We start from the raw sequence: 22,003 nt of genomic DNA on the forward strand, positions 1-22,003 counted from the left end.
TAGCAATGCTGTTAGTTAATTCGCTAAATCGCGATTTTCGTAAATGAACTTTCACAAGAAAATATGCATAATCGTTTGTCTCTACATTAACTAACATATTCCTCTCAACATGATTCGTTATGACGTTATAATCACATTTGCCTCCATCCTAGTATTGTTGTCAGTCACCTTTGCGGAAGAAAGTCTCCAGCCTTGGGTCGCATAGCGTCACATTCGTCATGGGAACCACTCGATATGATTGGCCATCGCCTAGCCGTCTCCGCTGGTGATTTGCATAACAGTGTATATGTTTCAGCGCCCTCTCAGCTTCGTTGAGGGCGGGCTATTTGGCCCCATCAACACCTGGTAACCCGCCCGGTCACCCTGTGCACATATAGGCCCAACTCCGCGGATAATCTCTCCCTCCAGCAGGTGGTGTTTCGCCCATCAAGCAATACGTTTTGTATGACGAGTGTCAACAACAAAAAAGAAACGGCTTATTTGCTACATGAGTTTTATTTGATCGAATATGCATGTAATTTGTTACGAGTGTACTGCTGTAGGACACGTGACTCCCAGGAAACAGAAAAAACACTTATCGGAGTTGTCTCGATGGTAATGCATATTCATGTCATGGAGGCTAGTCGCACAGCGTCTCTGTCCATTGAATACTTGCGGCTGACGTCAACCCGTACCGAATATTTAAAAGGTGTTACAATAATGGGATGTATCCACCAATCCAAAGCCTTAACTGGACAACCCGCTTTGTGGATAACGACCCCCACTATTAGGGCGGAGAGACATGTATATCCATCATCTTTGTCAATGACAATTTACCCAATTTAACCACTACATCCACCAGTCAGAGAGCATAACCGATCTTAGATCAGCGCCCTGGAGCAAACTATCGCTGAACAGCGGCAGTCGTGTGATAGCGACTGTTGCTTTTGTTAGCAAAATGGCGACAAGCGGAGAAGCCCCGGAATCTTGGTATCTGGCTCTGCTTGGCTTTGCGGAACATTTTCGCACCTCAAGTCCCCCCAAGATCCGTCTCTGCGTCCACTGTCTGCAGGCGGTGTTCCAGTTTAAGCCGCCGCAGAGGGTCGAAGCCCGAACTCATCTCCAACTGGGCTCGGTACTCTACCACCACACCAAGAACACGGAACTCGCCCGGAGCCACTTGGAGAAAGCGGTGAGCATTCCATAGGAAACTTCCTGGATATTGTGGAGGGGAAAGTAAGGCCGCAGTTATGGCAAAGCGGTCTGTGTGTTGCAGATCAGAAAAGTGAACCAACGTTGTTGATTTCATCAGTGAGAATATTACATTAATTGTTAGGACATCAACATTCCATGTACAAAACGGATGATTGAAACTAATTTTCGCACTCTGTTTTCTTCCACAGTGGTTCATATCACAACAAGTATCCTTTTGCATTAGAATGGTTTTGTGTGTGTGAGTATGCATCTAACGCCGTAGTTCTCAAACGTCTCCTCGGGGGACGCCCCGGCCGTTCCATTGATTTGATCTATAGAATAGCTGATTCAACTTGTTAATGAATCATCAAACCCTTGACTAGGTGAATCAGGTGAGCTAGTTCAGGCCTACAACAACATAATGAAACATCTGGCGTTCCCCGAGGAGGGGATAGACTGTTTATATGGTTGTTGTTGCGAGCCACTTAGTCAATAAGCATCGTTGTGTAAATACTATCTCAGGGATGTGCAACTCCAGTCCTGGGGGGGCCTGACTTATGTCACACTTTTCCCCAGCTAACACAGCTGACTTCAATAATCAACTAATCATGATTTTCAGTTTAGAATGCAGATAGTTTAATCAACTGTGTTTGCTAGGGATGGGGAACTGATGTCACGCTGTACTTTCGTGGTTCATGTTGCGTAAAATGCTGCCACCACTTCCACACTGAGTTCTTGAAAAGACAAGGCTGAGAAGCAAGGGACTTTTTGGTGGTTCGAGGCCTGGGGTTTCGAATATGGAGGATGGGGAAGGGAGGTTGATAGGGGTCAAGTACAAGGGGGAAAAAACCTGATTACAAGAGAGGAGGTTGAGAAAGAGAGAAGTACATACATGGGAAATCATGCTACAGCAGTTCAGAAGGTGGCATTGACAAGAGGAAGATGGGGCAGGGTCAAGGAAAAACATTGGGGAAAGAGTAGATGGGTGTACAAAAATGGAAACCATACTTTTAGTAGCTCAGAAAGTGAAACTGATGAGTGACATGGAGTTGAAGAGAGCGAGGATAACGTTTGGAGAGAAAAAAAATGGGAGGAGAGGATTTGGAGCTGCAATGGTTGGAGGTTGATGTGTCTGTGAAGAAAGAAAAGGAATGGTTCCTGCCCAGTGGGAGTGAGATTGTTGGAGAGATCCTTGTCTTCTGGCTGATTACATATGTGGTGTCAGGTTAGAAGAGAGTTTGGTGACTGAGTCAGTGAAAGGAACTTGAGGTGGACTTGCGCTGTTTAAAAAAAATATATATATATATGTCCAGAGGGAATGGCTGCTCATCACCACGCGCCTGGGGACAACCGTGACCTGCTTTGCTCTCTGGGAGTGCGGAGCGTTGAAAGGAGTGATACCTGGTGAAGTGTTAAGGAGGATCAACTGAAATGGAAGATTCCCGGTGTCTGATACCTGCCGTTTAGTGCGTCGCAGGCCACGTGGAGAGTGTGAAACGGAAGACACTGATGTAAGAAGTGTGCAGTCCGGGCATGAGACAAAGGAATGTGTAGTATCGGTGGGAAAAGGTGTGTGTGTGTGTGTGTGTTAACTGTAGGTGTACCCATGGTGCTGGAGATCAGAAGGGTCCTGTGAGAGAGGGGCAGGTTGAGGTTGCCAGGATCAGAGTATTACAGAAGTTGTCGTATGTTGAGTTAGTGAAGAGAGGAAGATAGGATCCCTCGCCCTGAACCCCAAGAGGCACCCCTTTGAGTAGGCAGAGACCAATAGAGAGTGATGGGAATAATGTGCTTCAGAAAGGTTGGTTTCTTCCCTTTCAAAGCTGTGGTTATCAACTGTAGCGCAGAAATTGAACGTGAATCTCAGAAGATAGATGTGGTGACAACTGCAGAGAAGAATACTCGGGTGTAGATTTTACTGCAGAAGAGTTACAAGGTGTGTTAAACGATAGTGTCCCGTCCTCCATGGCTATTTTTCTCCACTTTTCCCTGGCCCTTTTCCCCTCACAAAGTGTAATGAATTCACACTCCAGAAGAGTAGGTGGAAACACAGGGCTAAGTAGAAATGTAATCTGACCTCATACTCCAGTATAGTAGGTTGCGGTGTATGCACCTCTCGGTTTGCAATCCGCCAATACATATTTAAAGAGAGGTCTCCAGGTGAGGTTTGCTCTGATCTAACTGGAGAAGTGTTGACCTTGCTTTCAATCATTTATTTTTTAATCTTCATTGATTCTAGTGTTGTGCAGATTGCAGTGAAACATTTTTTTCCTTTACAAATAATACCAGATCCCTCAGTTTGAAGATGTCAAATTTGAGGCTGCAAGTCTTCTGTCAGAGCTCTATTGCCAACAGGTAAGTGAAGTGTTGTTATCTTTGGCACCCTGTTGACTTCCTTCACCTTTCACTAGGCCATTTCCTGCATTTAAACAGTTCTGTTCACATGTTTGTCGTTGCGATTTTATTTGTCATCCTTTCTGTAGTCATTCAACCTTTTTTCAAGACGATGTCATACTCATGTCAAAATGTCCTACTCATTCATTTTACTTTTTGGCTGTTATGTCATCACAAAATAAGCTTGATCAGTAATCCTTGCATTGTCTTTTCCCTCATTGAGCTGCTTTTGCATGTAAGTGAACTCTGAAACTAAGATAAAGTAGCATATGGTAGTTTAGTAAACACTTTTGATTGTAGGTTTTGGTATTGTAGTAAAAGTGATTTTCTCTGGTCTGTTTTTAGAATCTGGTTGACTCTGCAAAGCCCTTGCTGCGGAAGGCCATTCAGATCTCCCAACAGACTCCCTACTGGCACTGCAGATTACTCTTCCAATTGGCGGTACGTCAATCTAACGACTAAACCTGTACGTTTTGAAATAACCTCTATTCAGTGCCTTCAGAAAGTATTCACACCCCTTGACTTATTCCACAGTTTGTTGTTACAGCCTGAATTCAAAATGGAATAAAACAAACAATATCACACATCTACACACAACACCCCATAATGACAGAGTAAAAAAAAATACAAAAAGTTTTTAAATGCTTGCTAATTTATAGAAAATGAAATACAGGTCTCACGTTAGAACCACCCTTGGCAGCTATTACAGATGTGAGTCTTTCTGGGTAAGTCTTTTAAGAGCTTTGGACACCTGGATTGTATAATATTTGCAAAAATCCTTCACGCTCTGTCAAGTTGTGTTTTGATATTTGCTTGACAGCCATTTTCAAGTCTTGCCATAGATTTTCAAATAGATTTAACTAGGTCACTCAGGAACATTCAATGCCGTCTTAGTAAGCAACTCCTCGTGTTTGTCCTGCTGAAAGGTGAATTTGTCTCCCAGTGTCTGCTGGAAAGCTGACTGAACCAGATTTTCCTCTATAATTTTGCCTGTGCTTAGCGCTATTCTGTTTGTTTTTATCCCAAAATACTCGCTTGTCCTTGCCGATGACAAGCATACCCATAACATAATGCAGCCACCACCATGCTTGAAAATCGAAGTGGTAGTCAGTGATGTCGTATTGGATTTGCCCCAAACATAACGCTTTGTATTCAGGACATGAAGTTAATTTCTTTGCAACATTTTTTTTGTCTCTACAGTTTTATACCAAACAAACGCAACATGTAAAGTGTTGGTTTCATGAGCTGAAAATAAAGAAGCTTATTGCTCTTAAGACACATTGTATATGATTCACTGATTGAAGACTCCATGAGTCAGGAAAGTTCTGTTTTTTATGAGGTTCTGTTGACCTACTTTACCTTTTCAAATGTATGCACCAACGCTGCACAAATGTCAACCTGCTGTCTCCATTTGCTGGGGAAAGGAGACATTGGGGTTGGATAGGAAGGGAAGGGGAGTGACCTTTTGGTTGTAAAAAAAAAAAAAGTGTCCGTTCACACATTTTCCTTTCAATATTTTAGGTGGCTAACAATGCTAATAATAGTAATATTGGAATAGGTAGGCCTAATCCTATTTTTTTATTTATCTTGGAATACTAAGAAGATGCATAATCTTGTCAAGGGTCTTCTCCCAGTTGGAAAAAGCTAACAGCAAAGGTGGTATTTCTTTTACAAGAGACCCATTTACTCATTCAAGATCAGTCAAGGCTACAAAACTCCAGGTTCAGTTAGGTTTTCCACTCAGACTCTAACTCCATAGCCGGAGGGGTTGCACTTTTGGTTAGTAAAATCATACATTTCTCTACTTGTTATTTCAGACACCACTATCTTTCTCGTATTGAATATTACTTTATTCATCGTAAGTTACTTCCAAATGTCACCTCCTCTGAATATTTACCCATTGTAATTTCTGACCATGGACCTTTAGCCCACGACATTGTTCTATCAGGACAAACCCATTCTCCTCTGGAGATTTAATTATCTTCTCCTGTCTGATTGCAGACTTCTGTAACGTTATCTCTACTTCTATTGATCATTTTATTTTTTCAAATCATACAAGCTCAACCTCTCATTCTCTTTCATGGGAATCACTTTAAGGCCTTATTTTTCTCATTTAAACAACTCAGGAAGCTAAACTAGAAGAACTCTAGAGCCATTCTTCACTTAGACCACTAAAATGCCTTGATGCCTTCTCCAGAGCTGTAAAAGCAATGGTTGAACTTACAATCTGAATTCAACCTCTTGTCCACTACAGATGCAGAACGGTTACTATTGCGTTCACGTGGTACCTAGTATGAACATGGCGACAGGGCAAGTCGTCTGCTCGCACACCAATTTAAAATGCTGCACTTCTACCTGTCCAATTCCCCAAATGAAAGATTCCTCTCAGCTTGATTTCTGATACTACGGGGATCAATGACACCTTCAAATGTTTATTCCTCCCTAGCCTGTATATGTCTACATTTCCATCAGATACTGCCAATAATGACAACATTTCTGTCTGAACTGGAGATGACCTTGATTCAGCCTGGAAGTTCGTCTATCAAGTTGATGCAGAGCAGTAAGGCTCCAGGGCTGATGGGTTTCCAACTTCTTTAAGACATTCCATACCAAGTTAGCCCCTTTTGTCTATGTATAATGAATCACTTTAACGTGGCTCACTGCCACCTACCCGAACACCCCTTAAAGGGAAAGATCCCACTTCCTGTTCTTCATTTAGGCACCTAAGCCTCAATGTGGATGTAAAGGTGCTAGAGGGGTCTGGGAGTAAGTAGTCTTACCAGGACTCTTATAACAGGAAAAAACAGCCTTTATAAAGGATTATTTGCTGCTGTTAAAACAATCTGGATCATTCCTGCAGTGCTCCAGCAGACAGACTTGCCTTTTCAGTTTAAGCTCTCTTTTCTCAAATACCTTGGAGTGAATGTAACTTGTTAATTTCATTATTTTTTTTCCCCCTGCAAACTTTGCTCCCCTGCTTACGCAAATGAAATCTGATTTTCAGAGCTGTGGTAGCTTACCACTGTCACTTATAGGAAGGGTTGATGCTGTAAAAATGAACAGTTTACCCAAATTCCTTTATCTATTTCAATCTATCCCATTTTTTTAATATAAAGAATTTAAAAATATGTTTAAAAAAAAGTCAATCAGGCTGTTACCATATTTATCTGGGGAGGAAAGGTACCCAAAGTTAGATATTTACTTCAGAGATGCAAGGTTAGTGGAGGGCTGGCACTACCCAACTTTTTACACTAATACCGGGCAGCCAACAGAATTGCCATTCTGGTTACTAGTTCCAGATACCCCATGCTGCCACCTAGAGGCACATTCTGGTATTTCTGCCTCTCTTCCTGCTTTACTCTGCTCTTCTCTCCCAGCATTCCCCTCTCGCTATACTGACAATCCTGTAGTGCTTTCCACACTTAAGATTTGGTACCAGTTTCGAGCATTTTTAAATTCTCCTCTGCATCTACTATGGGCCTTATTGATAAGAGTCACTTATTCTCTGCTTCCCTAATAGATAATACCTTTCCTTTTTCAGAGAGAGAAAGCATTAAATCCTTCCAAGACTTTTATATGTAAATTACATTGTTCTAGTTTTCCCAACCTGGCCTCTAAATACTCTTTGCCTCCATCTCATTTTTTCTGTTACAATCAAATTAGGCATTGTGTCTCCTCCCAATTTTCTGGCTTCCCTGCTCCACCCCCTTGCCAACCCTGGGATGGCTTATTGCCTCTATTACGTCGACAGAGAGCAGTCATTTCTCAGATGTATCTGTGTATTATGTCATTGGACAAACACACCACCAACAACTAACTCTGCTTGGGTACGGGAAATGTTTGTTTAATTTACACAGGAGTGGTGGGATGAAGCTATTGATAGAGTAGAGCTCCACTACATCTTGTGCTCGGCCTCCTACAATTTTAAGGTTTTACATAGAGTGCATCCATCCACCTGACAGGTGTGGCACATCAAGAAGCTGATTAAACAGCATGATCATTACTCAGGTGTACCTTGTGCTGGGGACAAGAAAAGGCCGCTCTAAAATGTGCAGTTTAATCACACACAGTTTTGAGAGCGCGTGCAATTGGCATGCTGACTGCATGAGCTGCAGAGCTGCTGCCAGATAATTTAATTTTCAATTCTCTACCATAAGCCGCCTCCGTCATTTTAGAATTTGGAAGTACGTCCAACCGGCCTCACAACAGCAGACCACGTGTAACCACGCCAGCCCAGGACCTCAACATCCAGCTTCTGAAACTGGGATCATCTGAGACCAGCTGCCTGGATAGCTGATGAAACTTAGGAGTATTTCTGTCTGTAATAAAGCCCTTTTGTGAGAAACCCATTCTGATTGGCTGGGCCTGACTCCCCAGTTGGTTGGCCAAGTCTAGTGAAATCCATAGATTAGGGCATAATACATGTATTTTAATTGACTGATTTCTTTATATGAACTGTAACTCAGTAAAACATTTTTTTTCTTTCAGTATACTTTAGTGCCTTATTGCAAACAGGATGCATGTTTTGGAATTTTTCTCTTGTCATTTAGCTTAGTATTGTGGAGTAACTACAATGTTGTTGATCCATCCTCAGTTTTCTCCTATCACAACCATTGGTGCTAAAATCACCAAAATCACTCATAGTGAAGTCCCTGAGCGGTTTCTTTCCTCTCCGGCAACTGCGTTAGGAAGGACTCCTGTATTTTTATAGTGACTGGGTGTATTGACACACCATCCAAAGTGTAATGAATAACTACGCCATGCTCAAAGGGATATTCAATGTCTAATATTTCTACCAATAGGTTCCTTTCTTTGCACGGCATTGGAAAACCTTCCTGGTCTTTGGTTGAATCTGTTTGAAATTCACTGCTCGACTGAGGGACCTTACAATGATCTGTATGTGCTGGGTACAGAGATGAGGTAGTCATTCAAAAAAATACTGTTAAATATTGTACACAGTGAGTCCATGTGACTTGTTTAGCAAATTGACTCCTGAACATGTTTAGGCTTGCCATAACAATCTAAATGTAACCCATTTTAAGTTCATGCTGTAACACAACAAAATGTGCAACATGTAAAGGGGTGTGAATACTTTCTGTACTTTTCTATATTGATCATTAGTTACTTTGCTCAATGGTCCTGTTTTTTTACCCCCTCAGCAACTGCACACGCTGGAGAAGGATCTAGTGTCAGCCTGTGACCTCCTGGGGGTCGGGGCAGAGTATGCCCGTGTAGTGGGCTCCGAGTACACCAGGTAGTGTATCATGGTACAACATAAGTTGAACCATTTGAGCAGTTTTCGTCACGCACGTCCATTGTCAAGGGGTTTTACTGCTCTGATGACTGGTAGTCTGGTTATACAATGTAACTGAACCTTGTTTTCTATCCTTCCGCACAGAGCCCTCTTTCTTTTGAGTAAAGGAATGGTAAGTTGAGAAACATACTGATCATCTCAAGATTCTGCTGGAGGCACTTGGACCATTGCTTCCTGAACTGTTTTAATGAGTCTTGATGCCCACCTAATAAACAAATGTTATTTTGTTTAATTAAAGGGGTAATTCACCCCGATCCACTAATTCCTAAGATTAACAGTGTTAAATAACACAATGTTCCTTTTTTTTAAAGGAAAGTGAAATGTCACCCTGTGTGTTTTGTCCAAAGCTGCTGCTGATGGAGAGGAAGCTGGGGGAGGTGCACCCCCTGTTGACTCTGTGTGGGACCATCGTGGAGAACTGGCAGGGAAACCCCATCCAGAAGGAGTCTCTCAGGGTCTTCTTCCTGGTGCTGCAGGTCACACACTACCTGGACGCTGGACAGGTACAGAATCAGTATCACCTTCTATTCGCCAAGAGCATTTACACATACCAGGATAGACTATATACATTTACACTCAGTTTTTCACATTTCCTGACATTTAATCCTGGTAAAAATTCCCTGTCTTAGGTCAGTTAGGATCACCACTTTATTTTCAGAATGTGAATTGTCAGAATAATTGTAAAGAGTGATTTATTTCAGCTTGTATTGTAAATGAGAACTTGTTCTCAACTTTCCTACCTGGTTAAATAAAGGTAAAATAAAATAATTTCTTTCATCACATTCCCAGTGGGTCAGAAGTTTACATACACTCTATTAGTATTGCCTTTAAATTGTTTAACTTGGGTCAAATGTTTCGGGTAACCTTCCACAAGCTTCCCACAATAATTTTGGTGAATTTTTGGCCCATTCCTCCTGACAAAGCTGGTGTAACTGAGTCAGGTTTGTAGGCCTCCTTGCTCACACAAGCTTTTTCAGTTCTGCACATACATTTTCTATAGGATGGAGGTCAGGGCTTTGTGATGGCCACTCAAATACCTTGACTTTGTTGTCCTTAAGCCATTTTGCCACAACTTTGGAAGTATGCTTGGGGTCATTGTCCATTTGGAAGACCCATTTGCGACCAAGCTTTAACTTCCTGACTGATGTCTTGAGATGCTGCTTCAATATATCCACATAATTTTACTTCCTCATGATGCCATCTATTTTGTGAAGTGCACCAGTCCCTCCTGCAGCAAAGCACTCCCACAACATGATGCTGCCACCCCCGTGCTTTAAATAAGCCCCATTCAAGAAATGTAGAACCAGGAACAGATATAGCCCTTGGTTCTCTTCAGACCTGACTGCCCTTATCCAACACAAAACACATCCTATGTCGTTCTGCATTAGCATCGAACAGCCCCCGTGATATGCAACTTTTCAGGGAAGCTAGAAACCAATATACACAGGCAGTTAGAAAAGCCAAGGCTGGCCATGCTTTCCACCTGGCTAACCCTATCCCGGTCAACAGCCCTGCACCCCCCACAGCAACTCGCCCAATCCTTCCCCATTTCTCCTTCTCCCAAATTCAGTCAGCTGATGTTCTGAAAGGGCTGCAAAATCTGAACCCCTTCAAATCAGCCGGCATAGACAATCTGGACCCTTTTTTTTCTAAAATTATCTGCCGAAATTGTTGCCACCCCTATTACTAGCCTGTTCAACCTCTCTTTCGTGTCGTCTGAGATTCCCAAAGATTGGAAAGCGGGGACACTCTTGACCCAAACTGCTACAGACCTATATCTATCCTACCCTGCCTTTCTAAGGCCTTCGAAAGCCATGTCAACAAACAGATTACTGACCATTTCGAATTCCACAATACCTTCTATGCTATGCAATCTGGTTTCAGAGCTGGTCATGGATGTACCTCAGCCACGCTCAAGGTCCTAAACTATATCTTAACCAACTCTGTCAATCACCACATCCTCATCAGCAGACTCGACAGCCTTGGTTTCTCAAATGATTGCCTCGCCTGGTTCACCAACTACTTCTCTGATAAAGTTCAGTGTGTCAAATCGGAGGGTCTGCTGTCTGGACCTCTGGCAGTCTCTATGGGGGTGCCACAGGCTTCAATTCTGGGACCTTCTATTCTCTGTATACATCAATGATGTCGCTCTTGCTGCTGGTGAGTCTCTGATCCACCTCTATGCAGACGACACCATTCTGTATACTTCTGGCCCTTCTTTGGACACTGTATTAACAACCGTCCAGGCGAGCTTCAATGCCATAAAACTCTCCGTGTCCTCCAATTGCTCTTAAATACAAGTAAAACTAAATGCATGCTCTTCAACCGATCGCTGCCTGCACCTGCCCGCCTGTCCAACATCACTACTGGACGGCTCTGACTTAGAATATGTGGACAACTACAAATACCTAGGTGTCTGGTTAGACTGTAAACTCTCCTTCCAGACTTGCATCAAACATATCCAATCCAAAGTTAAATCTAGAATTGGCTTCCTATTTCGCAACAAAGCATCCTTCACTCATGCTGCCAAACATACCCTTGTAAAACTGACCATTCTACCAATCCTTGACTTCGGTGATGTCATTTACAAAATAGCCTCCAATACCCTACTCAATAAATTGGATGCAGTCTATCACAGTGCCAACCGTTTTGTCACCAAAGCCCCATATACTACCCACCACTGCGACCTGTACACACTCGTTGGCTGGCCCTCGCTTCATACTCGTCGCCAAACCCACTGGCTCCAGGTCATCCACAAGACCCTGCTAAGTAAAGTCCCCCCCTTATCTCACCTCGCTGGTCACCATAGCAGCACCCACCTGTAGCACGCGCTCCTACAAACATAACGATGGACATCATGGCCAAACAGTTCTATTTTTGCTTCATCAGACCAGAGGATATTCCTCCAAAAAGTACGATCTTTGTTCCCATGTGCAGTTGCAAACCGTAGTCTGCTTTTTTTATGGCGGTTTTGGAGCAGTGTCTTCTTCCTTACTGGGCAGCCATTCAGGTTATGTCAATATAGGACTCGTTTTACTGTGGATATAGATACTTTTGTGCCTGTTTCCTCCAGCATCTTCACAAGGTCCTTTGCTGTTGTTCTGGGATTGATTTGCACTTTTCTCATCAAAGTACGTTCATCTCTAGGAGACAGAACGCGTCTCCTTCCTGAGCGGTATGACGGCTCCATTGTCCCATTGTGTTTATACTTGCGTACTATTGTTTGTTCAGATGGACGTGGTACCTTCAGGCGTTTGGGAATTGCTCCTAAAGATGAGCCAGACTTGTGGAGGTCTACAAAAAAAATGTTTAGGTCTTGGCTGATTTTAGATTTTCCCATGATTTCAAGCAAAGAGGCACTGAGTTTGAAGGTAGGCCTTGAAATACATCCACAGGTACACCTCAAATGGTGTCAATTAGCCTATCAGAAGCTTCTAAAGCCATGATGACATTTTTTTTAATTTTCCAAGCTGTTTAAAGGCACAGTCATCTTAGTATGTAATCTTCTGACCCACTGGAATTGTGATACGGTGAATTATAAGGGAAATAATCTGAAAACAATTGTTGGAAATATTACTTGTGTCATGCACGAAGTAGATGTCCTGACCGACTTGCCAAAACTATAGTTTGTTATCAAGAAATTTGTGTTGTGGTTGAAAAACGAGTTTTAATAACTCCAACCTAAGCGTATGTAAACTTCTGACTTCAACTGTGTGTGTATCTATGTCAGGAATTCACACGCTCTAGGTACAGTAGCTGTATACACTTAACAGACAGGGTATGGCCTGAGTAATCATCGCAAAGGCCTGCTTTCTGTATTTGAGTGTGGTTTTGAAATGGGACTTAATCAACACGACAGGAATTGGGAGCAATAAGCAGAGATTAAATTATTACACAACGCTCAGGCATTATTTCATACGTAGCCCCACTTGTAAAAAGGCACTGATGTGATGAATGCATTGTGTTTGGGCTGATAGGTGAAGAGTGTGAAGCCGTGTCTGAAGCAGCTGCAGCAGTGCATCCAGACCATCTCTACACTCCACGACGATGAGATCCTACCCAGTAACCCTGCCGACCTGTTCCACTGGCTGCCCAAGGAGCACATGTGTGTCCTCGTCTACCTGGTGGGATACCGACACTGCACATGACGTTTGACCTCTATGGGTCATATTGTTGTCCCTACATATGTTTAAAAAAGGGGACTTCCTCCCACAGGTGACAGTCATGCACTCCATGCAAGCAGGCTACCTGGAGAAGGCCCAGAAATACACAGACAAAGCTCTGATGCAACTGGAAAAGCTCAAAAGTAAGTCATGGGAATCCTCACCATAGAATTACATATATAGAGGTAATTTAATAGGATCTCTGTGGTCCTCTGAACCATACCCTCTCAACCGCTCCCAGTGCTTTTTTCATTCAGCAGCAGTAGTAGTATTCATGTGTGTGTTGGTAACGTTCTGTTATTGATTGTATTGTCGTGTTTTCTAGTGCTGGACTCCAGCCCCATCCTCTCCACGTTCCAAGTCATCCTACTGGAACACATCATCATGTGTCGACTCGTCACTGGTCACAAGGCCACGGCACTGCAGGAGGTATGGAACTAGCTTAACATGCGCGTTAATTCATGTATACAGATTGTTAGACTGAAGCGCACGTGACCTGCTTGATTTTTCATCTTCCCCTATTCTCAGATCTCTCAGGTGTGTCAGCTGTGCGCTCAGTCTCCAAGGTTGTTCACCAACCACGCATCCCAGCTACACACCCTGCTAGTGAGTATCAGTCATTTCTCAAGCCTTTTAATGTGATTTCTTGTATCTATACGTTATAAATGGTAGTCATTTTGTCCTGTTTTTCTGTGTTGTGCCAATCACATCCCTTATCACGCTTGTGGTCTGTTCCAGGGTCTGTACTGCATCTCCGTGAACTGCATGGATAACGCAGAGGCGCAGTTCACTGCTGCCCTGCGGGTGAGTGACGTGAGTGTGTCTAAGATACCTATTGGCAACATTTAGTAACCTCTTATATTTCTTGGTGTGTTTACTGAAAAACTTGTTTCACTCTTCCAGCTGACGACGCACCAGGAGCTATGGGCGTTCATCGTGACCAACTTGGCCAGCGTCTACATTAGGGAAGGCAACAGGCACCAGGAGGTCAGATGGCATCGGCTGCATTCAGAATCGCATGGTTGTAGTGCTGAATGGCACTTTTTGACTTGGATCTAATGTCCCTTTTTTTGTTATAACAGCTTTATAGCCTGTTGGAGAGGATAAACCCAGATCACAACTTCCCTGTCAGGTAAGAGAATGTGTTTATGTATTTTGGCAGTTCCAAGTGAAATCTTGCAATGTTTGAGTCTAAATGGACTCCTCTACCCCTCCTGTTCCAGCTCTCATTGTCTGCGAGCAGCAGCCTTCTACATCCGTGGACTGCTCTCCTTCTTCCAGGGACGATACAATGAGGCCAAGTAAGTTCACCTATGATTCACCAGACATTGTAGCAACAATTTGTTTATGTCTCCAATACATGACATACAAATAATACCTTCCAACACACACACTTTGAATACTTGCTCAGTTGGAAAGAAAGCCTAGGAGCACAACTGTGAAGCCTAAACAAATGTGCGTACGACTGTGTCCCATTAGGCGGTTCCTGAGGGAGACTCTGAAGATGTCCAATGCCGAAGACCTGAATCGTCTGACCGCATGCTCTCTGGTCCTACTGGGCCATATCTTCTATGTGCTGGGGAACCACCGGGTGAGATCACAGGGCACTCCAGGGTTTTATAGCAGTGTTTATAGCAGTGTTTTATAGCAGTGTTTCCAGACCACACCTCTGAGCAATGCTAGGAGGTGTGATTCAATCTGAACCATGCATTTGGTGCCTTGTTTCCTCCAGGAGAGCAACAACATGGTTGTTCCAGCTATGCAGCTGGCCAGCAAGATCCCCGACATGTCAGTCCAGCTCTGGTCCTCAGCTCTGCTCAAGGGTAAGATGACGTGGGTGGGTGGGTGGGTGGTACTGACTGGGACTGTGGTACTGACTGGGACTGTTTTCCTCCCCGTAGATCTAAACAAGGCGTGTGGGAACACGATAGATGCCCACGAGGCGGCTCAGATGCACCAGAACTTCTCCCAGCAGCTCCTGCAGGACCACATTGCTGCCTGCAGTCTCCCTGAGCACAACCTCATCAGTGTAAGGATCCATCAATCAGGCTATCAATATGTATATAATTCATGCACAGCCTTCTAAAGCATAACTTCATTAGAATAAGAACTCATCAATCAATATCAGTTAGTCATCATACGTCACTATTTTTGTACTGCACCATGGTGAATATTTATCCACCCAAAATGTCCAACATATACCCTACTGGTCAAAAGTTTGGACACACCTACTCATTCAAGGGGTTTTCTTTAGTTTTAGTATTTTCTACATTGTAAAATAATAGTGAAGACTTAAAACTATGAAATAACACATGGAATCATGTAGTAACCACAAAGTGTGTTAAACAAATCTAAATATATTTGAGATTCTTCAAATATCCACCCTTTGCCTTGATGACAGAGAGCGCTTGATGGTTTTTGAGACTGCATTTGAAGACACTTTCAAAGTTCTTGAAATGTTCCGGATTGACTGACCTTCATGTCTTAAAGTAATGGACTGTTTCTCTTTTCTTATTTGACCTGTTCTTGCCATAATATGGACTTGGTATTTTACCAAATAGGGCTGTCTTCTGTATACCAACCCTACCTACCTTGTCACAACACAACTGATTGGCTCAAACGCATTAAGAATGAAATTCCACAAATTAACATTGGGGCGGCAGGGTAGCCTAGTGGTTAGAGCGTTGGACTAGTAACCGGAAGGTTGCGAGTTCAAACCCCCGAGCTGACAAGGTACAAATCTGTCGTTCTGCCCCTGAACAGGCAGTTAACCCACTGTTCCTAGGCCGTCATTGAAAATAAGAATGTGTTCTTAACTGACTTGCCTGGTTAAATAAAGGTAAAATAAATAAAAATGTAAAACCTCTTATGGCTGAGATCTCGTTAACGGGATCGACTTAACAGCCAGTGAAATTGCAGGGCGCCAAATTCAAACAACAGAAATATAATAATTAAAATTCCTCAAACATACAAGTATTATGCACCATTTTAAAAAAAATTAACTTGTTAATCCCACCAGTGTCCGATTTCAAAGGCTTTACGACGAAAGCTTACCATGCGATTATGTTAGGTCAGCACCGAGTCACAGTAAAACACAGCCATTTTTCCAGCCAAAGAGAGGAGTCACAAAGCAGAAAGAGATTAAATGAATCACTAACCTTTGATCTTCATCAGATGACACTCATAGGACTTCATGTTACACAAACGTATGTTTTGTTCGATAAAGTTCATACACTGCTCAAAAAAATGAAGGGAACACTTAAACAACACAATGTAACTCCAAGTCAATCACACTTCTGTGAAATCAAACTGTCCACTTAGGAAGCAACACTGATTGACAATAAATTTCACATGCTGTTGTGTAAATAGAATAGACAACAGGTGGAAATTATAGGCAATTAGGAAATTGTAGGCAATTAGCAAGACATCTCCAATAAAGGAGTGGTTCTGCAGGTGATAACCACAGGCTGATGTTTTGGTCACTTTTGAATGCTGGCGGTGCTTTCACTCTAGTGGTAGCATGAGACTGAGTCTACAACTCACACAAGTGGCTCAGGTAGTGCAGCTCATCCAGGATGGCACATCAATGCGAGCTGTGGCAAGAAGGTTTTCTGTGTCTGTCAGCGTAGTGTCCAGAGCATGGAGGTGCTACCAGGAGACAGGCCAGTACATCAGGAGACGTGGAGGAGGCTGTAGGAGGGCAACAACCCAGCAGCAGGACCGCTACCTCCGCCTTTGTGCAAGGAGGAGCAGGAGGAGCACTGCCAGAGCCCTGCAAAATGACCTCCAGCAGGCCACAAATGTGCATGTGTCTGCTCAAACGGTCAGAAACAGACTCCATGAGGGTGGGCAGAGGGCCCGACGTCCACAGGTGGGGGTTGTGCTTACAGACCAACACCGTGCAGGACGTTTGGCACTTGCCAGAGAACACCAAGATTGGCAAATTCTCCACTGGCGCCCTGTGCTCTTCACAGATGAAAGCAGGTTCACACTGAGAACATGTGACAGACGTGACAGTCTGGAGACGCTGTGGAGAACGTTCTGCTGCCTGCAACATCCTCCAGCATGACCGGTTTGGCGGTGGGTCAGTCACGGTGTGGGGTGGCATTTCTTTGGGAGGCCGCACAGCCCCCCATGTGCTCGCCAGAGGTAGCCTGACTGCCATTAGGTACCGAGATGAGATCCTCAGACCCCTTGTGAGACCATATGCTGGTGCGGTTGGCCCTGGGTTCCTCCTAATGCAAGACAATGCTAGACCTCATGTGGCTGGAGTGTGTCAGCAGTTCTTGCAAGAGGAAGGCATTGATGCTATGGACTGGCCCGCCCATTCCCCAGACCTGAATCCAATTGAGCACATCTGGGACATCATGTCTCGCTCCATCCACCAACGCCACGTTGCACCACAGACTGTCCAGGAGTTGGCGGATGCTTTAGTCCAGGTCTGGGAGGAGATCCCTCAGGAGACCATCCGCCACCTCATCAGGAGCATGCCCAGGCGTTGTAGGGAGGTCATACAGGAACGTGGAGGCCACACACACTACTGAACCTCATTTTGACTTGTTTTAAGGACATTACATCAAAGTTGGATCAGCCTGTAGTGTGGTTTTCCACTTTTAATTTTGAGTGTGATCCCAAATCCAGACCTCCATGGGTTGATAAATTTGATTTCCATTGATAATCTGTGTGATTTTGTTGTCAGCACATTCAACTATGTAAAGAAAAAAAGTATTTAATAAGAATATTTCATTCATTCAGATCTAGGATGTGTTATTTTAGTGTTCCTTTTATTTTTTTGAGCAGTGTATTTATATCCAAAAATCTCAGTGTGTATTGGTGTGTTATGTTCAGTAATGTTTTGCTTCCAAAACATCCGGTGATTTTGCAGAGAGCCACATCAATTTACAGAAACACTCATAATAAACATTGCTAAAAGATACAAGTGTTATGTATGGAACTTTAGATACACTTCTCCTTAATGCAACCGCTGTGTCAGATTTCAAAAAAGCTTTACGGAAAAAGCACCCCATGCAATAATCTGAGTACAGCGCTCTGGCACCAAAACAAGCCATACAGATACCCGCCATGTTGTGGAGTCAACAGAAGTCAGAAATAGCATTATAAATATTGACTTTGCTCTTCATCAGAATGCACTCCCAGGAATCCCAGTTCCACAGTAAATGTTTGTTTTGTTCAATAAAGTCCATTTATGTCTAAATACCTCCTTTTTGTTCACAAACCCAAATTCATGAGGGGCGAGCACTAGGTCCAGGCAAAGTCAAAAAGTTCCGTTAGAGTTCGTAGAAACATGTCAAACGATGTATAGAATCAATCTTTAGGATGTTTTTAACAAATCTTAAATAATGTGCCAACTGGACAATTCCTTTGTATTTAGAAATGCAATGGAACGCAGCTCGCTCTCACGACTTGGCTCAAGGCCTTCAGGCAGACCTCTTACTCAATCTGCTCTTATTCTCTCCTTCACAGTAGAAGCCTGAAACAAGGTTCTAAAGACTGACATCTAGTGGAAGCCTTAGGAAGTGCAATCGGACCAAGTTTACACTATCTTGGATAGGCAAAGAGTTGATAAACTACAAACCTCAGATTTCCCACTTCCTGGTTGGATTTTTCTCAGGTTTTTGCCTGCCATATGAGTTCTGTTATACTCAGACACCATTCAAACAGTTTTAGAAACTTCAGTGTTTTCTATCCAAATCTACTAATAATATGCATATCTTAGCTTCTGGGCCTGAGTAGCAGGCAGTTTACTCTGGGCACCTTATTCACCCAAGCTACTCAATACCGCCCCCCCAGCCATAATAAGTTTTAACAAGGCACCCCTGTTAATTGAAATGCATTCCAGGTGACTACCTCATGAAACTGGTTGAGAGAATGCCATGGGTGTGCAAAGCTGTCAAGGCAAAGGGTGGCTACTTTGAAGAATCTCAAATATAAACTATTTTGATTTAACACTTTTTTGGGTTATTACATGATTCCATAAGTGTTACTTCATAGTTGATGTATTCGCTATTATTGTACAATGTAGTACATAGTAAAAATAAAAACCCTTAAATGAGTCATTGTTATAAAACTTTTGACTAGTAATGTACATGCACAGCTAGAGGAATTAATGTGAGACTGTGAGCTGATGGACTGAATGTTGTTGCAGTGGACGGATGGACCACCTCCAGTGGGCCAGTTTCAGGCACAGAACGGACCCACTACCAGCCTGGCCAGCCTACTCTGAGCACCACCACGCCATGACCGGATGAGAGGGGAAGGGACCGGTAGGAGGATGGAAGTGAAGGGAAAGAAAAGAAGAGGGAGACTCGTAATGCTGCTGATCTGCATACAGCCTGGATGCCGGTCTGTTTGAACATTGTTGTTACCATGCCAACGAGAAGCGCTAACTAATGCTGAAATGGAATACTACAGAGAGAACCACCGGCCATTTAATGAAAGTAGAGTACCTTAGAGTTGAAACCTCACATCTAATCTTATTTTTTTTCTCAAGTTTTTACTGATATCCACATGGCAGTCAAAGCTAGCTTTTTGGTCTAGCCGGTGGTGTGTATGGTTGACTTTGAATTGCTGACAACAAGGGTTCCGTAGAAGGTTTTTACACACAGAGAAAAGACACCGCCCCTACCCCAAGCTCAGAGCAGAACAATAAACCAGTGAGAAGACAAGTCACTGGAGCGAGAGAACTTTAAAACATGGTTAGGTCCTACACAACAGTCCTAGTGGGCAATAAAGGCATTGGATTGGGTGAATATTTTAGTCGTTTTTATTATTTTGTGTTTTTACTTAACTTTTAATGGCAGCGGTGTTGGCACCCCCCTTTTTTCCGCATCTAAAAAGTATTGTCTGCCTGAACTCTACTACAGTACCCATTGCAGCCAGAGGGGGGCACTGCATAGTCATATTTGAGAAACCTGTTGGTGAAATGGCAAAGGACACTTAGTTGTATTTTATGAAACAGTTTTTTAAATGGTGATAGGTTTTTCAAGAATACCACAATTCTTATTCACTGTGTAATTATATGTTAAAGTCACTTTTCTTTGAAATTATTTTCCAGACTTACAAACCATTTTGCAATGACACCTATGTGTTGTAAATATTACCAATTTATTTTACCAAATGGAATCATTTATTAGATTTTGTAAAGTTTAACTATTTATATACCAGGTTTGACAATATATTAGTTTCACCTTTCTTTCTTTATGCAGATATGTTTTTGTAATATGGCATGTAAACATTTAGACTTTTTTCCCATTGTGTATTTTGCTGTTTCTTATGAGTGATTTAAACATGTAGAAGCTAGGTTTGGTCAGTTGTGGCGCAAACTGGTCGAGCTACGACAGCCTTATCAAGTCTTTTATACTATGGGGTTATTATGGGTTGGTTATTTTCTTTGCTGGTATTGTTTTAAATCATTCAAAAAGTTATCAAGAAAAGTGTCAAATAGAATTGCTAAAGGAAATTGAGTTATTTTTGCATTCATTTAAAAAAATAAAAAGAATGCTGATCTGAACACTCCAACATACAAACGTTACCTTCAACTTTTTTCTTTTGAGACCAAATAAATAGGCTATTACAGAGCATTGGTCCTGATTTGAATTGAAACAACAGATCATCTAACCGCTCTGTTCAACCCATGTAACAGACACCTTGACCCCAATCCTATGAGAATTGGCTTTACACAACACTTAAAATGCTCATTTTCACATTTATGCCCACAATGTAGGCTGGAAGAGATGTGTGGAAATGGCTGAAGGCCAGGCAATGGTACTTTGAAAGGAACTACTAAGAACATTGTTTCTGCATTGGAAATGTCTCTTCCCCTCTATAGCCCTTCCTGAGAGAACGGTAAAACCACAGGTCTAATTGTGTGTAGTAACCAAGGCTTGAATTACACGTTTTAAAAAAAATGGTTGGCCAGACCAATCTTCACATTCTTAACCTTTTTGGAGGTTTCCATGTTAATATTGTGAAGCTTATGGGAGAGCCCTTCAGTGGTCTTGATTTTTGTCCTCCAGACATTGATCAAACCTAAATGAATGACTCAAGGAAAGACATGAAATTTATTCAATGGTTGCTACCTCAGGGACATAGGAAGTTGGTAGAAGTCCATATTATCATCCCCTAATGGACTGGGCATTGGTCCAGTAAGCGGCGGTGAAAGGTTGCTGGTTGGAATACCCGAGCCGTCAAGGTGAAAAATCTGTCGGTGTCCTTGAGTGAGGCACTTAACCCTAATTTGCTCCAGTGGCACCATACTACTGTGGCTAGGGTTGTGGTGGCATACACTGATCCTACATATGTAGTTAGAGGCGTCTTCTACCTCGAGCGGACATGAGCCAGTTACTGAGATCGGTCCTTCAGAGACTTGTCACATTATTCTCTTTATGTCTGACTTGCCGAGGAGACTGTGACACCACAGCGTAAGGTAGAAAGTGCACTTAACCGCAGGTCTAGGATCTGACTACCCTTGATCTAAATCTTAACTGTTAGGGAGATGACGAGACATGAATGAGACAATGTCTGCAGTAGTCTTCTATAGTAATATTATACTCTTTGCTCCTAGTCCTCAATGACCATAATGCTGGTTGTTCACAGGAAAGGCCAGGCAAACAGAGAAAAAAATGGAATCAAATCTAATTTTATTTGTCACATGCGCTGAATACAACAGCATTTCACCTTACTGTGAAATGCTTACTTACAAGCCCTTAACCAACAATGCAGTTCAATAAATGGAGTTAAGAAAATATTTACTAAATAATCTGAAGTGAAAAATAAAGTAACTAAATAACAAGGCTATATACAGGGGTTACCGGTAACGAGTCAATGTGCGGGGGTGCAGGTTAGTCGGTCATTTGTACATGTCCGTAGGGGTAAAGTGACTATGCATAGATAATGTAAAGGGTGGGATCAATGTAAATAATCTGGGTGGCCATGTTAT

The 22,003-nt window shown here is 42.7% G+C and overlaps 1 protein-coding gene across 6 annotated transcripts; it reads left to right on the forward strand.

Annotated features, from left to right (window-relative positions):
* Positions 1-370: 370 nt before the first annotated feature.
* On the forward strand, positions 371-20,583 carry LOC124041670 (MAU2 chromatid cohesion factor homolog). Of its 6 annotated transcripts, XM_046359523.1 has the most exons (20): positions 381-1,171; positions 1,383-1,400; positions 3,463-3,528; positions 3,791-3,802; positions 3,913-4,008; positions 8,727-8,821; positions 8,966-8,993; positions 9,229-9,384; positions 12,859-13,005; positions 13,097-13,187; positions 13,370-13,473; positions 13,573-13,650; positions 13,783-13,857; positions 13,948-14,031; positions 14,127-14,176; positions 14,268-14,345; positions 14,524-14,635; positions 14,777-14,867; positions 14,946-15,073; positions 19,211-20,583. In XM_046359523.1, exons 1-20 carry the CDS (start codon positions 938-940, stop codon positions 19,286-19,288), a joined length of 1,821 nt encoding a protein of 606 aa, XP_046215479.1. In that variant the 5' UTR covers positions 381-937; the 3' UTR covers positions 19,289-20,583. The 6 variants fall into 6 exon arrangements, with proteins under 6 accessions (XP_046215476.1, XP_046215477.1, XP_046215475.1 ...); XM_046359520.1 differs by having other exon boundaries at positions 371-1,171; positions 9,232-9,384; positions 14,777-15,073; XM_046359521.1 differs by having other exon boundaries at positions 372-1,171; positions 13,783-13,848; positions 14,777-15,073.
* Positions 20,584-22,003: the final 1,420 nt, after the last annotated feature.

This window comes from Oncorhynchus gorbuscha, linkage group LG08, assembly GCF_021184085.1.
Source record: "Oncorhynchus gorbuscha isolate QuinsamMale2020 ecotype Even-year linkage group LG08, OgorEven_v1.0, whole genome shotgun sequence".
In the NCBI taxonomy this organism is placed as follows: domain Eukaryota; kingdom Metazoa; phylum Chordata; class Actinopteri; order Salmoniformes; family Salmonidae; genus Oncorhynchus; species Oncorhynchus gorbuscha.